A 15,567-nucleotide genomic window follows, 5' to 3' on the forward strand; every position below is an offset into this window, starting at 1 on the left:
GTGCTTCAATTGTGCTCTTTCCTTGAGTAGGTGGCTCTGCAGATAGTCACTCATACCATGGTAACCCCGCAATTGGACCACTGCTATGTGCTTCACACGAAGTCACCTTGAAGAACATCTGGAAACTGCTGTTGGTTCAAAGTGTAAGCAGTAATAGCCACTTCTCATTGTGCCTATGTGTCAAGTTGCTATATGAGCTGCACTAACTACCAGCTGGCTTTCCAGGTGCATTGCAAGGTGTTAATTGTTACCTTGAAAGACCTTCATTGCATAGGACATAGTTATCTGAGGGATTGCTTTCCTGATTTGGGCAGAATAGTGAGGTCAGAATAGATGTGCTCTAGGTCCCTTTTATTAAATGTTGCCATCTTCTAAGACCTAGGAACTATGCCTTCTGTGTGGCAGCGCCCACCCTCTGGAAAACATCCCTTCAGAGGTATGAAAGGCACTCAATCTCCTGGGATTCTGAAATGCTCTTAAGAGCTGGCTTTGGGGCCAGGCCACAGAATACTTGGGGGCACCATGTCACTTGATGTTTTAAAAGCTTGTTTTAATCTGGGCTGTTTTCATCTTCTAATTGTTTTAACTTGGTCCTAGATTTTATGAACTGCCCAGAGCCTGTTGGGAGTGGGCATTTAGAATAAATTTAATAAAATAAAATTAAATTAAACAAACTGCACTATATTTCAAGATCAAGGCTCATTCTCTATTTTACAAGATTTGTCATTAGTATATTAATTTCCCATTAATTCTCATATGCTCTGATACTACCAGTACATGACAATGTTTAATTATGAAAGCTTTTTTTCCATACAATCACAAATATCTTTCCTAAATTTCATGCCATAATCCTTCCCTTGCAGTTTTCTCATACCCTTACAATTTTTTCATAGTCTCCTGGGACCTGAATAAGACTGGTAGAGCACATCACAATTGGAATAATTAGTCCCAACATAACAATTCCTTTGTGGGTAAAACTGTCAAAACATATCAGTCTGGGAGATCTGCTGTGATTATCAGTTTTCCAGAATCATTTCAAAGTATATATGATTTCATTTTGGCTATCCAAGAGATTGCCTCTCTCATTATGAACTGGCCTGGTTACTACCTAAAGATAGGCCCTTTTAAGGACACGCACATTGCAAAGGCCCATTTTTCAATGACACATTTCAGAAGAGTTTGACAAGCCTCATACTTAGAAAACAGGACAGTCTGTACAAATTATCAAAGGTGTAATCAGAAACAGAACAAAACTTCTATACTATTCCACATGTTCCTCACTTGAAGATATGTCTTAGGAACAAATGTTAAATAGCCGTGAAATATGCAAAACTGGTAAAATCTGCTGGGGTAAGAATTTGTTCTTCTCCCGACTAATTTTTCTCGGTTGAGTCATTGATTTGAAGACTTGTTCAGTTTCACTCACAGTTGTAACAGAGTAACTGACATGCTATGACAAGGTGTGCATAATGTATGTATCATGGAAAATTCCAGCAATATGCACACAACTTGCAGTTTAAATTTGCATTTGCACAATTTGGAATGAATAGATATTCAGAAAATCCAGAAGAAACATTAAGAAACTATATTCTAGCATATAGGATCTAACGCATGCTAAAATCATCTATATGTTGCTTGGAAAGAGTAATGTACAGACACTGTTCTTAGTACCACTAGATCCAATCTGAATTCTTATCGTTTTAATTAAAAATAGTGGAAAATTGGTATGTTGTAATTATGTGTCATCTTCCAGTCTCTCATTTTTTTTTCAAGAATGCCTGTTTTCTTATTGTTTTAATTAAAAATAGTGGAAAATTGGTGTGTTGTAATTATAAGTGTCATCTTCCAGACTCTCATCTTTATTTTCAAGAATGCCTGTTTTCTTCAAATGAATACAATAAACTTTCTTAGAAAATATAAATGTGGGACCAATAATATAAAGCTTTAAAGAATCCCATATGCTCAGAAAATTAAATAAGCAGAGAATCCCTGTTAAGGGGAGGGCAGAGTTGCGATAAATGTAATTAGTTACCTCTTCCATAGTTTTGGGAACATAAAAGCCATCCACAGCAATCTTTTGCAGGACTATCATCAAGAGATTTCCAAATGTCAAAGGTAAGCAACCTAAAAAAGATCTAAGAAAATAGTCCAGATGAATAGCTTGTTCTAATGTGTGAGCCAAGTAAAATTTTGACTAAGGCCATTGTAACAATAATGCTGTCATGTTCCAGAATGAATCAGCAAACTGGCTGAAAAATATAGGATATTGTAATGTAATCCATGTATCTATAAGAATGCATTACTTGCTTGTGCTCACACACTCAATTTATCTTGTATATCTAGAAGGGTCAGCCATTATATAGCTATGACAACTAGTTCAATGAACTAGAAAAGGAGATCACCATAGATACCACCAACTAAAATAACACCAAATGTTTTTGCACATCTATGTTTTGTCAGTCGGATATTGGAATTATGGAACATAACAAAATTCCATACTTTAAAGTAACCTAGAAAAATGTGTGTACCTAAGGAGCCCAAGGAAACCAATGCAGTCCTTTTATTCAAGCTTTCAATTACAAAAATAGTATGTTAGTGATCTTACATAAGCTATCCGTTCTTCTCGTAATAAGTAGACCGAAGATTAAACTATTTATGACAGTAAAAGTTCTCAGATCACACTCACTATTTTTTTTAAAAATCTGAAATTGTAGTCCATGTAAAGTAGAACTGTGGCTTTGGGAGAATTTGGGGTTTTGTTGTTGTCATTGCAAAACATTGCCCTTTCTACTTAATTGGTCTCAAACTGAATCCCTGGACTTGCTACTGGTTGCATGTGATTAAGTCAGTTATCCTCCAATTATGGATCTCCAAAAAATAACTGAGATTCTCATAGGATGTTATTTCCTTCAGAGAACTTTCCAAAACCACTAGGAAATATAGACTTCTGCCAAATATAGACTTCTGCCGTTTTGTTTGGTTGCTGAAACAATCCTTATAAATACATGCATCACTCAGCTATGCTGGCTGGAGAATTCTGGAAGTTGAAGTCCACAAGTCTTAAAGTTGCCAAATTTGGAGATCTCTGATGTAACTCAACAAATACACAGACTCAGGCTCAGAAATCTGTGAATGGCTTTCTTCTATATAAAGAGCAACACAAGAAGGTCACACTAGGTCAGGAGGGCTTATTCCCTTTCTTCAGCATCATAATTAAAACCAGAATTCTTTTTAACTTAAAGAATAACTTGAGGAACTTTCAAAATATGTATTTTTCACTTCTAGTTTTCAATGATGTAATTCTATGATTTCACAGCCAAATGTTGTGCTGACTTTATTTGCATGATCTTATTTTTCCATTGGGTGAAAAAATCTCTGCTCGATCATTTCAGTTGTAACTAGAAGATGTATACCACCTGAGTAAAATTGTAATCAACCGAACAATAATAAGGCCATACAGTAAATGTAATATATGAGGAGTGTCTGCCACTTTATTTTTTTCCATGCATCCACACCCCTGCTGGAATAAAAGTCTAAGATGTGATATCTGTCAAATGAAGATACTTTTGATAGTATCACATTTGAGCAGGGGTATAATATAGACTGGATGAAGTGGACTAAATGATATTCTTTGGTTAAAGATGATATTCTTTGGTTAAAGAGCAGAAACAAAAGAGACATTCCTGAAAATAGTTAATATGTTTGATCACTGACAAAGAGAACTGCAGTTTTGTTCTTGCTGGTTGTAAAATTGAGAGCAAGGTCTCTTTGCTTTTTACTTATTCAAATAAATTACACATTCCAAAGAAGTGTACAAGAAGGTAGTTTTAGATCTCTTACAGCAGCTTTCTCAACTTGGTGGTGTCCAACCCTGAATGCAAACACCTGAATTACAGCTTGGGAATTTTGTAAGTTGCTGGTTCCAAACCATTTGGAATGTCTCCGCTTTGAAGTTTGGGCTGAAATGGCCAACCTTTAAGAAAACAAAAACCGTCATTCAAAAGAAAAAGAAGGAACACATCTGGAAAGTAATTTCTGAGATATCATCATTCCCAACCTATTATTAAGCAGGTGGCCTTAGACATTCCTTCTAATTAATTATCCTTACTTACTACTTTACCCACAGTATGTTCATTCACTTACGAGCGTATTTTTCGGGAGTTGTTGCTGTCCTTTCATTAGCAACAGCCTCACAGAACCGCACCTCAGGATATGCATGCTACCTCCCCGTGGAGAAAGAGTTAAAAGCCTGGGAGGTTGCTTGGAATCCAGGTTTGTTTAGCGTCAGTTTCTCTCTCGCTCGACAGGTTCTTCCAGCAGCAACAGCCGCTCTCCGCGCCCGGAATCTAGGCGGGGCCGTCCTTCGAACCTTGCCCGTCGCTTAAAAAGCGCAGCGCCTTTTCCGCCGCCTTCTCCCAGGCTCGAAGCCCGGCCCGAGGATATTGGCCTTAAAGGGGAACCTCGAGCCACACTTCCTGCCTTTTCTCCTCTTCCTCGCCTGAAATCTGCTGGAGCAAAATGTTCAGGTGCGGCCTGGCCTGCTGGAGGTGCAGATGGATCCTGCCCCTTCTCTTGGGGATAGCCATCATCTTTGGCATCATAGCCTTAGCTGGCAAGGGGTGGCTGGAGTCGGCCGAAGCCCCCTACGTGCGTAAAGCCTGGTTGTGGTGGGACTGTCTGAAAGATAAGCCTGGCGATGCAGGGTGGAAGTGCAATTCTCTCATGGACTACAGTAAGTCTTGGCGGCAAGTGGCGTGCATTGTTTAGCCTAGAGGGGTTTTTGTCAAGTCTCGCTTTATTCAGTCGATGTGGGGAGCGGGATGGTAAAAGGGACGGAATTAAATCGAAAAACGTATCCGGGAAGAAACTTTCCTGGGAGACAATAGTTTGCAAAGGGCACACTGGTTCACATTAAAGGATATAATACAGGCCTTGCTTGGAAACAAATTACGTATATGGGTGCCGTCAGTCTCGCTTTTATGCAAAACTAGTAGCCGTGGAGAAACAGGTAATGAGCAGAAAACCCGGAGTGCCATTCAAAATCTTCTTTTGCATGGCAGTGAATCACTTTTGAATAAAGTGAGACGCAAGGGGAGATAGAGGGGTAACAGGCAGACAACGAGGCCTTTGTTATAGATCCATGGAGGATTTTAAAGATGCAAGGTGAATTGCAACATTATTCGAAAATTATTCATTGAGACTATTTCGAAAGGCTCTGGATCAAAACTGGTTGCCACACCTTTTACTCATCCGAAGTTGACGAGCTTTGCTCATCGTTTTAAACCAATGCAGAGCGTGCAATAAGCGCACCAACGTGCCTACCGTCCCTGTCTTATTGTTTCTTTTATATATATATATGTATCCATGTATTCATGACTATGTTTTTAGTTATACCTATTATCTTGTAAGCAATTGACAAAAATAAAATAAGAGAAGGCGAGTCTTTTGACTGTGTCTGTTTCTGCTCTTCACAAATCCTAACCTTCCGGTCAGAGCTGGAGAAGCAAATGGCCTTTGTGCTTTCAGAATGGGTGGGAGAGCAACGTTCCCTTTGCCCTGACTTGTTGGTTGATACCAAATCAGCATGTAATCTCTGTTTTTTTTAGACTGAGCTGGATCTGAATTATGGCCAAATAGGGGAATATCTGCAGCACTTTGCAAGCCTTTTGTAGTTAAGGGAAAAAATATGCCCAGAAGTTAACATATTACCATAGTAGGCTTCGTGTGATACATTAATTTAGATTTCCTCAGGTTGGTGCCTCTAGAAATGTTGAAGTAGCAATTATGAAGATTTTCAGACAGCAAAGTATATTTGGGATCCCAAAACATCTGGAGGGTGCCAATTACAGAAGATTGAGTGTGTGTAAAATGGTGCTTTGAGAACTAATGGAATAACAAAGCTTATTGGAGTTGTAGAAGAGGAACTTATAGTTGCTGCCAAACATGCCCTTTAGAGATGTTGATAGTCACTGTTTTTTCCCTTTAATTGGAAAAGTCAAAGTGACAATTGCATTTGTTCCTTTATATAAAAAATAAGTATAATTTTTACTTCAAATGCAAGCTATTTCACTTGTATTTTTTTAAAAATGTAATAGAAATTAATCTTCTTTCTAATGCTTACCTATACTTAACTATTGTTTTGGCCAAAAAATCAGTTATTTAAGCATATAAATTACATAAACTAATACTTATAGTCTGTCTACTTAAAGGAAATAATTTTCCCACAAACTAATTAAAAATTGGCTTCTCTAGGGAAGGAGAATAGTGTTGTGGACTAACCACACTAACTGTATGGGATTTAGGCCAGTCATTCTTGGACAGCTGAGTCTCCCTCACATACTTGTTTCGTAGATAAAAGAGAGAGACTTCTACAGAAGCCAGCTTAAAAGTCTGACGGAAAGTTGAGATAACATATTGTTAGTCATAGTTGCTAATTTTGTGAGGAGTGTCTAAAAATTCTGGAATGAATCAAAGTGTTTATTTTATCCTTCCCAAACAAGTTTATCAGCTACATAGAACTTCCTGGATTCAAATTTGTCTTAACTGAAATCATGCAAAGCAAAATAAAACACAGAAGTTTTGATGTAAAGATAGATGCATGGAAATACAGGCAAACAAAAACTACTATCCCAACTTCTTTTGCAACACTCATGTTCAAGATAGATTTGATAGTTGAAGTCAGCAAAATTGTGAAAGTAAATTTTGCCCTAACTTAGATGTGTTTTAAAATTTAACTGCTTACAAGTTATGTAGCTTAGGCTGTCTAAAAATAATTAGCTATCAAATATGGATAACCAGGGAAAATCTAGGATTTAGAATCCAGAGGTTGAGTGATTCAATTTGGAAACAAAAAAATTAAAACAAGGATATTTTGTATACTTGGGTACAAGGAAAATATTTGAACATAGATTTATTTATTTAAATTTAGACTTGTGAGAGAAGCCAAATTGCTATTTCAGGTGTGAATTTGTTTTAAAGACACATTCCTTAAATGTTGGCCTTTCTTACAGCACTTTTTGTATGTTTTGTAAAGAATATTTAGAAAGATGACATGTTCAACACGCACTGGGAATGGAATGAACTTTGTATTGTTGTGTTGCTTGCTGCATGCAAGCTAGCTAAGCTTAATGTGTCACAATAAATCAGTTAATTGGTAAGATTATTGCAAAATTTCAGCAATTACCTGAATGAAGAACTTGCTTACAAATTGTATCATGACTTTTTTTAAATGAGAAAAATGTAAGAGGAAGACTTAATACCTATAATGATGTTACTTAGATTAAAAATTACAAGTAATTAATTGATTTTATTCTACCCTTTTGCTTAAAAGAGAAGCTAGCTTGGAGAAAGATCACTTGTTCATGGCAGACTTGCATTGGGCGCAAATTCTTATTCAAGATTGTACTTGTTAAGTATTAATGTTGCACAGAATACAGAAAAGAGCCACTCCCTATGCATTGGGGAGTAAAGCATTCTTTGTTTGGAATGATAATTAAATTGCAGAGTTTGTAATTCAGATTTACTTCAAGATTAAACTAGATGTAACATGGAGTCCTATATCTCTTCCCATTTTTTTTTTGCGTTAAAGCATAGTCCCTCCCTGAAGAAATTAAAATTAGAATGGAATAAATGAGGGATAAACCTTTTATTTTTAATATTGTGTCTGTCTTCTCCAGATAGAAGATAGAAAAAAAACTACAATCCCTGTTTCCCATAGAATGAAAGGGATATAGATCTGTAATGGTATCCTATCCATCACTCCACACTTTCCAGGCATAAGATAGTTAAAGAAAGCCCTGTTTATTCCTTTCTCCCCCTCCTCCTCTGCTCTTTCACACATTGAGGGAAATGTTCCCCAATCCTCTAGAGCAGATTTGTTGGAAAAACTGAAAAATTATGACCTTTTTCCCTCAAATAAAACAGGTTGCATACAAAACCTCATCTTCTTTCATCTTTTAACAATTGTCAAAAAATTTCTCAACAATACTAATTGTGGGCTCCTTGGCATTCTCTTGAGCTTGGTTGTTTTCGGATGGTGCGCTGATGATGTTACTGAGGTTAGGTAATGAAACTTCTCCAAGCAAACAACCAAGCTCAGACAGTACCAAGGAACCCTCATTTCAAACCTCAGCTACAAATATTCTCTATTGCTAATTGCTTTTTAAAATGTGTAAATGTCAAAGTAGCATTAGAACCCTACGATTAGCAACACAACTGAAATCCAGTATGAAAGGCCGAATCCCATCAGCAAAGTCAGATTATAAAATGAAATTGTAATTAACTGTTGACTGAATTTGACAGGAGAGATGGCATCATAAATTTTTCTGATCACTTTTTCTGATCAAATTCAGGCCTATATAATCTGACTTGCTGTATCTTTTACCCTTAAAAATCATTTGTTAGAGTCATTGTACAGTAGCTGTAAATTCCTCAGCCAACAATCACAGGTAAGGGATTAGGAGTAAACTATGGGATTTCTCTATTACTGTATGGTTTTCCTTCTCTTCTCATACCAGATAATACTATATTTAATTTTAATTCTGAATTTAAAAACTGCTTTTTTCCTTTAAAATGATTGAAGCATTGAAAGACAAGGGGGTTAAATATACTTAAAAGAGGATGTTTCACTGCAAAAAGTACAATATAGGATAGTGTATGACAAAACTAACATTTTCAGTAAGAAATTAGGGATTAACGGTAAATAGAGATGACAACATTACATTCTACTTAGTAAAATGAAAACAATGATTTAAATAAACCATCTAAATCATCATTTAGATATGATGATCTGAGAAAATATTAAGATTGGTCCCTCAAGAAATGAGAATGAGCAAGTATGGCACCAAGTAAAGGGTACGTTTGACACTGAGATAATCAAGTGGTTAAAACAGTGCATTTAAGATTCAGTGGCTGTGTGATCAGGTGAATTCAAACACTCCTGGTCAACAAGTAAATACTGTGTCCACTTTTGGGTATTACAGGTCAAAAAGGATAGTGACAATTGTTTCTCATAATAGAGGATAGTAAGCAGTGAGTTTAGGATATATAATCAAATGAATACTCCGATTTATTCTAAATGTTTTGGAAGTGACCAAATTGTCTGAGGATCAAGGAAAGAAACTAGAAAATCCCAAAAGAATGCCTTCAAATCTGGAAGGTGAACAAATGTAATTTAGTGAAAAGTATTACATATGGAAGGTTTTTAAAATGTTACATTTACATTTGTAAGGTTATAAGCAACTGACAGAGAGTTCTTGGGATTATGATGGATAAAAATGTTGATTTAGTGCAGTCTTCCCCAATGTGACCAATCTGATGTGAAGACCTCTGAGAATTATCCTGAATTCTCTGCTGTAATGAAGAAAGCTGGGAAATTCTGGGTGTTGAAATTCACTTGCCTAGAAGTTGATGGGGTTATGATTGCTTTGGAAAGTAAAGTCCATATTGGGAATTGTAGGGAAAGAACCAAGATACAATTTTATTGCATTTGTGCTAATCAGAAGTATAACTTAGAGCCTTAATGGTAAAGTTTTGATTCATTGACTATGGAAACTATTTGAAATATTGCATACAGTGCTGTATGAACACCATTTCTGAAAATGTACTGAAATACAAGATCTTAACCATGACAGTTATTTGCTTGTTTTGTATACTTATCTAATTGTGTCTCATTCAGTAAGCTATGGTTAAGTAAACCATGGCTTGACATGGGGTGGGGGGAGAAAAGGGAGAAGCAATATATTTAGGTGGAAAGGCTCTTTAGGCTCTCTAATTTAGCAAAAAGTGATTGAAAAGAGAAATTAGAGACATCAACTAAATTGTGTTAGTATGGTTGAGATGCTGGACTTGGACTGTATCTCAACCATTCTAGCAGTTTAGCTTGATGTGTCTCTAATTTCACTTCCCTTTTGACTGTGTAGATTAACCATCTTGTTTTAAAAATGCAGTGGTGGGGGTGCAAATGTATTGAACAGGGAGAGAAAAAGCTGTCAGTAGAAGATAATCAATCAAATTCAAGCATACCTGTTTTAAAAACTGTTGATTCTTCAGAGAGATTTGCAGTTGTGTTGGATGAAAAGAAGGATCCCAATATTTAATAATGCCTTTAACAATAAAAGCAAGATTTCAGTTCCTTTAACCAATATTTTTCTAAGCTAACGTTTAACTAATGCAAAATGTATATAAGGTACATATGTTTATCTCTTTCTTTTTTTCCCCAAAGGTTGGGGCAGAGCTGCTGCTGCTACATATCTTGTTGGTTTTGTCATCCTCTGCATCTGTTTCTGCTTAGCAATCATAGCATTTTCCATCGATATATTGCGGTTTAACTTTGTTCGAGGAATTGGTGGCTTGCTCTTCGTTGTTGGTAAGCCTGTAAATAAGAGAACTGATTTTCTGACCAAGTATAATTGTTTGTGACTTTCCCAAAATATGCTTCTCTCTAGAATATGTCAAAAAAAAAAAAGCTTTAATTTCTTAGTCAGCTCTTTCCCATTCTTGTACAACTTTTAGATTTCATATTAGCAATAAACAACTGTTCAGACTTAACCAGGTCAGCTTTCTTAATTGAAGCTAACCATCATTAAGCCATCATTTAGTTTCTAATCTGCCTCCCCAATTTTATTTTTTAACAGGCAAGTATCTTCATTTTGGAGAAAGTTTTATACGTTTTAGGATATTACTGTATTATTATACATGTATTACCAAAAATATTTTTACTTATTTATTATTTGTTATTTTCATTTGCAATTACATTAATTTGCATAAATATATTTAATACGTAAATATATTCCCTTCTATATTATGGACATAATATAACTTAATCTCTTCAAAATATTTAACAAAAAAGCTCATAGGATCATATGTAGCAAGTTAGCTATGGTTGAACCACAGCTGGCTTGAGATCATTTATGCAATTTGGTTTCTATATTGTCTTGGATGAATTTAGGGTGATTTGTGAAGCATAATCTATAGATTACTGTACTGTGAAAGTTTATCCAGTCATGATTTATTACACTCAGAAATCATGAGTGTAGTGCAGAAACTCAGCTAGACCCTTCATCTGAGTCTCACACCCTTCAACGTTTTTGTCAATGATTTGGGGGAGGTGGTGAAAGGAATGCCAGACAGACTTGCTAAAGATAGAATTAGGCATGACTGCCAGTATCCTTAAAGATGAAAGCACAAATCAAAATTATTTTAATAAGTTAAGTCAAGTTGAACAGTTTCTGAGAATTGGAAGTTGTAACTCAACCTTCAGGTTTTTTGAAGGCTGCAGGATAGAGTTGAGGAAGGTAATGGTTTTTTTGTCTTATTTTGGCATATATGGGGCATTAAGAGTGGGAATGGGAAAGGCAAAACGCTGCTATTCCCACACTTTACCCTCCCTCCAAATACAACATCCAAAATTGTCCCTCACAGTCAACTGCCCATGGATCCTCCCCAGGGTAGAAAACAGAGTTGGACATAACTGAGCAAAGGCAAATGCAGTTTATCACAAGAAAAAGAAATCAGATGTGCACAGGAGAAACCTGGTTTAGTAATGTTATATGCGAAAAAATTAAAATTGAAGTTGATCATGCTTAGAATATGCATGGCTGCAGAAAGTCAAATATGGTTTTAAGTTGCATTAATAGAAATATATTTTATAAATCATAGGTTATGAGTTCCACTCTATTCTGCGGTAGTCATAACCATTCTTGAAGATCTGGCCAGTTTTGGGTGCCATAATTGAAGAAAATTCAGATAAATTTTAAGTTTCAAAGAAGACCAATATGATTATAGAATTGAAAAATTCAGTGAGAAAACACATGAAAGACTAAATATATTAAGCTCTGCAACAACAATAGCAGAAAGCTCCCAAATGTATTTGGAGGATTTGCTAACAATCATCAAGTATCTGAGGGAATATTACATAGCAAATAGCCACGATTTTTGTTATCCCAAAGTGTAAGATGTTCAACAATGTTCTGAAGTTACAGGGAGGTAGATTCCAATGGAAAAACTTAAAAATAAGTGATTAGGGAAAAACTTCTTAAAATAAGTGATTGGACAGGCAGGTTCCAATGGAAAATTAGGGAAAAACTTCTTAAAATAAATGATTAGACAGTGAAATTTAGTTGTGCTAGATTCTGATTTTGACAAGGAATATGTCTAATGGCTTCTAATTCTGTGTGTAACAGGTGTACCACATTATAATATTTATTTGTTTGATTGTTATACACAATAACATAGGGATGCTTCATACATTGTGTGTGATGAATGTTTTCCCATGATTAAGGAATTTTTTTACAAGTAATTATCAACTGTTGGTAGCAAATAAAGTCAATAATATTTTTTTCTAAGTGTTTGACAAACAGACTTGAAAAATCTAATTATTGGTAAGACCAATGATTGGTCTTACTAATAATTACAGAGGTAGGTCATTGAACGTTGGCATAGTTGAGTCATCTCTTTTATGCAGGATGATTCTCCCTAGATTAGATTGCCACTCCACTCCATTTTGTGAGATAGCATGCAAGAAAGAATATTGAAACTTTAGAGATTTAATTAGGAAATTTAATATCTATGAATATAAACAATTATTATTACAGTCTGGTATCTTGTACTATATCAACAATACCTCATTATTCAATCAATCAATTTGTAAAGCCACCAATCTCAGCAAATGATTGGGCAACAAATGTATTAAATATAAATACAATTACAACATATTGTTACAGTGTAATAATTAAAATGCATGGCAGCCAAGGAAATAACCCAGTCAACAAACGCTAATGCAGCAGGAATATGAACCCCTCCATACGCTTGAGGCCCTAATTTTGGGCACAGAGATAAGTCTTTAGGACCTTACAAAAGGCTAGCAAGGTTGGGATCATCCTAATCTCTTCTAATGTGAATACAATTTGCTGCAAATTTCTGTGTGGTGTGAGATTCTATTTAATGCCTTTCTTTCCTCCTTGTTTCCATCCAGCTGCTTTCCAGATCTTAGGCTTGGTCATCTACCCAGTGAAATACACCGAAGATATTCCATTGACGGGAAGCAACATGTTCAGCTGGGCTTATGGTTTTGGTTGGGCAAGTACAGTGATTGCAATAGGTTGTGCCTTCTTTTTCTGCTGTCTTCCCAATTGGGAAGATGAAGTCCTGGGTAACATAAAACCCTATAGGCATGATGGCATTTAACCAGTTTGATGTGGACTTTTAGAAGATACTCTGAGGAAATAAAGCAATATTGTTTCTGACATAGGGTTATTTGTTTGTTTGAATAACAGTTTATTTTTAGACATTCCATTTTCAGACTTATTTTATTAAAAAAAGAGAAAGATTGCATTCTGAATTTTGTTAACTAATAAACTAATAATAATTCTTTTCAAGAATTAATTGCTTTTGGCCAAGGACAGGGGTTTTGGTGAGGTGATTTATTCCAAGACCATATTTTATTGAATAAATATATAAGGGATATTTTTAAATTGCCAAACAATTTTAAGCTTTTGTTTCTAGCCTGTGGTTCAAAATTCTTATTCAAATATGTATTAATAAAAGAATGTTTGAAAATGTAGTCTTTTATGCATTTGGTATGCAATCTTCTAAGCACTACATTCTGTTTATCTTATTTTACCGGCATTTCTGTTATAGCAATGCTTCATAGCTTGCTTGATACTAAACGAATTAACACTATAGTATTCTGTGTGTGCAGATTTCCCTTGTTAAAGAATTTATGTGATAGCATCCCTGCCCCCCATTATATACTTCTAGACAAGGTTAAGAATACAATAAGTCTGCTCCATTCAGGTAATTAGAGTAGTTAGCTATTTTGTGTTTCTTCTAGTCCTCCACTCTGGTTAAACAAATCTTTTGAGAGAGAATGCATAAATGCCATTGGTAGTAATGCTCACAATCTTCCATCTGAATTTACCTGCATACTTTTTAACATTAATACATTGAATGTGTCTCATGGATTGAAATTAGGGAAAAGGTAAAATATTAGAGTTATACTTTTCAATTTCCTTGTTCCTCAATAGCTGATAGTACAACTTTATTCTTAGTATATAGATGTAAAGCACAAAAACAACCTCCCCAAAACAAATAACTATTAGATGGCAAACTTATTAGGCAAAAAACAAACAAAAACAAAGCTGGTTTATTGGATAGTTGCAGTTAGAAAGTGCTTCTTTGCTGCCAATCTTTTCATTCCATTTTATCACGACTGCACCCCATATACATATTTTGGAGTCAAATGGCATTGAATCTAAGGATGGATAAAGATAGCGGCAGTGTATGGTTGTTGTTTTTTAAACTTTTGGATAAGGTTCTGCAGGATTAGTTACTTTGTAGTGGAATAATAATGTAGACTTCACTTTCCAAATGTAAGCATATATACAGCATAGCTCACAGATAGGCAGTGTGATGTCAGTGGGTGCAGAGAACCTTAGGAAAACTCCAGTAGGGCTAATCGGGTTTCTGCAGCAATGGGCTTTATTTTTTAATTAAAATATATGGAATGCTTGCATACTGCAAAACTAAATGCCAGCCTGTGACATATTTATTTACAAGAATACCCATGGATCTCATGTAGAGTCCTCAGAATATTCCAAAATAAAAGTAGTACTTCCGTGTAAGCCTAGCATGACAAAGACAATGAAAAATTGCAGTGATGCAAAGCATTGATGAAATGGGTTAAAGGGAATAATCGTGTCACATTGCCATTTTAAAATAATTTCTGTTGAGTTGCTGCCTAGTTGTCAACACACATTGTAGTAGCCATTGTGTAAACAGATATGCCTTTGGCAGTCAGAATGTCCAGGTTCATACAGTACATACTTCAGAATCCCAACACTGGATGTTTAGTCAGCAACAGGACATAGAGTTCAGTCATTCTTAATTTTAAATATAAAGAAGATTACAGAGAATTAATATCATTAATCTCAGTAGGAAAATTAAATAATCACTGAAAATATTGGATAGAATCTGTGACTGGAATATGTGAACACTTTAATTTACATTAAGATATTTTAATATCATTAAATCCATTGTTAACCTGACAGCCCTCTGAATGTACATCACTTAAAAAAAGTTATATATCGTATATTTTGTACTTTTTGGTAGAAGCTTATTTTGTATTTGCAGAAATATTGTATATTCTAATTATAATTTTCAGATCTGACTTTTTTGTATGTTTACAATTATTCACAAAAGGTGTCTGCCCATTACTGCATGAGTTAATTAATAAAAGTTGCTTAAGGTAAAGAAGAAATTCTCATATGAATCCACATTGTTTAAAGTTGTGTTGTATTTTATACTGTATTAGATTGTGATAGAATATTGGTTTTATGAAATATTGCCTATGTGTTCTATAAATATTGTAATTACAATTGAAGGCAGAAATCTTCCATCCATTTTTATGGAAATAAGCCCATTACTTTTAATAGAATTTGTTTTTTGAAGTAAGAGAATGTGGGATGCCATTGGCTTTACGCATCATTTACAAGCAACCCCTGATAATTCGCTATAGCAGAAGCAGTTTCGAAGCACAGTTGGGCTCATCCATAATTAGTCTGAACATAC

At 35.2% G+C, this 15,567-nt stretch overlaps 1 protein-coding gene across 1 annotated transcript; it reads left to right on the forward strand.

Annotated features, from left to right (window-relative positions):
• The first annotated feature begins 4,156 nt into the window (after window positions 1-4,156).
• PERP (p53 apoptosis effector related to PMP22) lies at window positions 4,157-15,256 on the forward strand. The gene is made up of 3 exons (XM_026705560.2): window positions 4,157-4,732; window positions 10,223-10,366; window positions 12,974-15,256. The coding sequence occupies exons 1-3, from the start codon at window positions 4,519-4,521 to the stop codon at window positions 13,183-13,185; spliced, it is 570 nt and encodes a 189-aa protein (XP_026561345.1). The 5' UTR covers window positions 4,157-4,518; the 3' UTR covers window positions 13,186-15,256.
• The last annotated feature ends 311 nt before the right edge of the window (window positions 15,257-15,567 follow it).

Source organism: Pseudonaja textilis, chromosome 1 (assembly GCF_049901715.1).
Source record: "Pseudonaja textilis isolate UNSWEBS1 chromosome 1, rPseTex1.2, whole genome shotgun sequence".
NCBI lineage: Eukaryota > Metazoa > Chordata > Lepidosauria > Squamata > Elapidae > Pseudonaja > Pseudonaja textilis.

Excerpts from the sequence above, each read along its gene's own strand:
- PERP (XM_026705560.2), top strand. The coding sequence starts at position 4,519 with ATGTTCAGGTGCGGCCTGGCCTGCTGGAGGTGCAGATGGATCCTGCCC. Across the intron at positions 4,733-10,222 it reads CAATTCTCTCATGGACTACA|GTTGGGGCAGAGCTGCTGCT; the intron begins GTAAGTCTTGGC and ends TTTTCCCCAAAG. Across the intron at positions 10,367-12,973 it reads TGGCTTGCTCTTCGTTGTTG|CTGCTTTCCAGATCTTAGGC; the intron begins GTAAGCCTGTAA and ends GTTTCCATCCAG.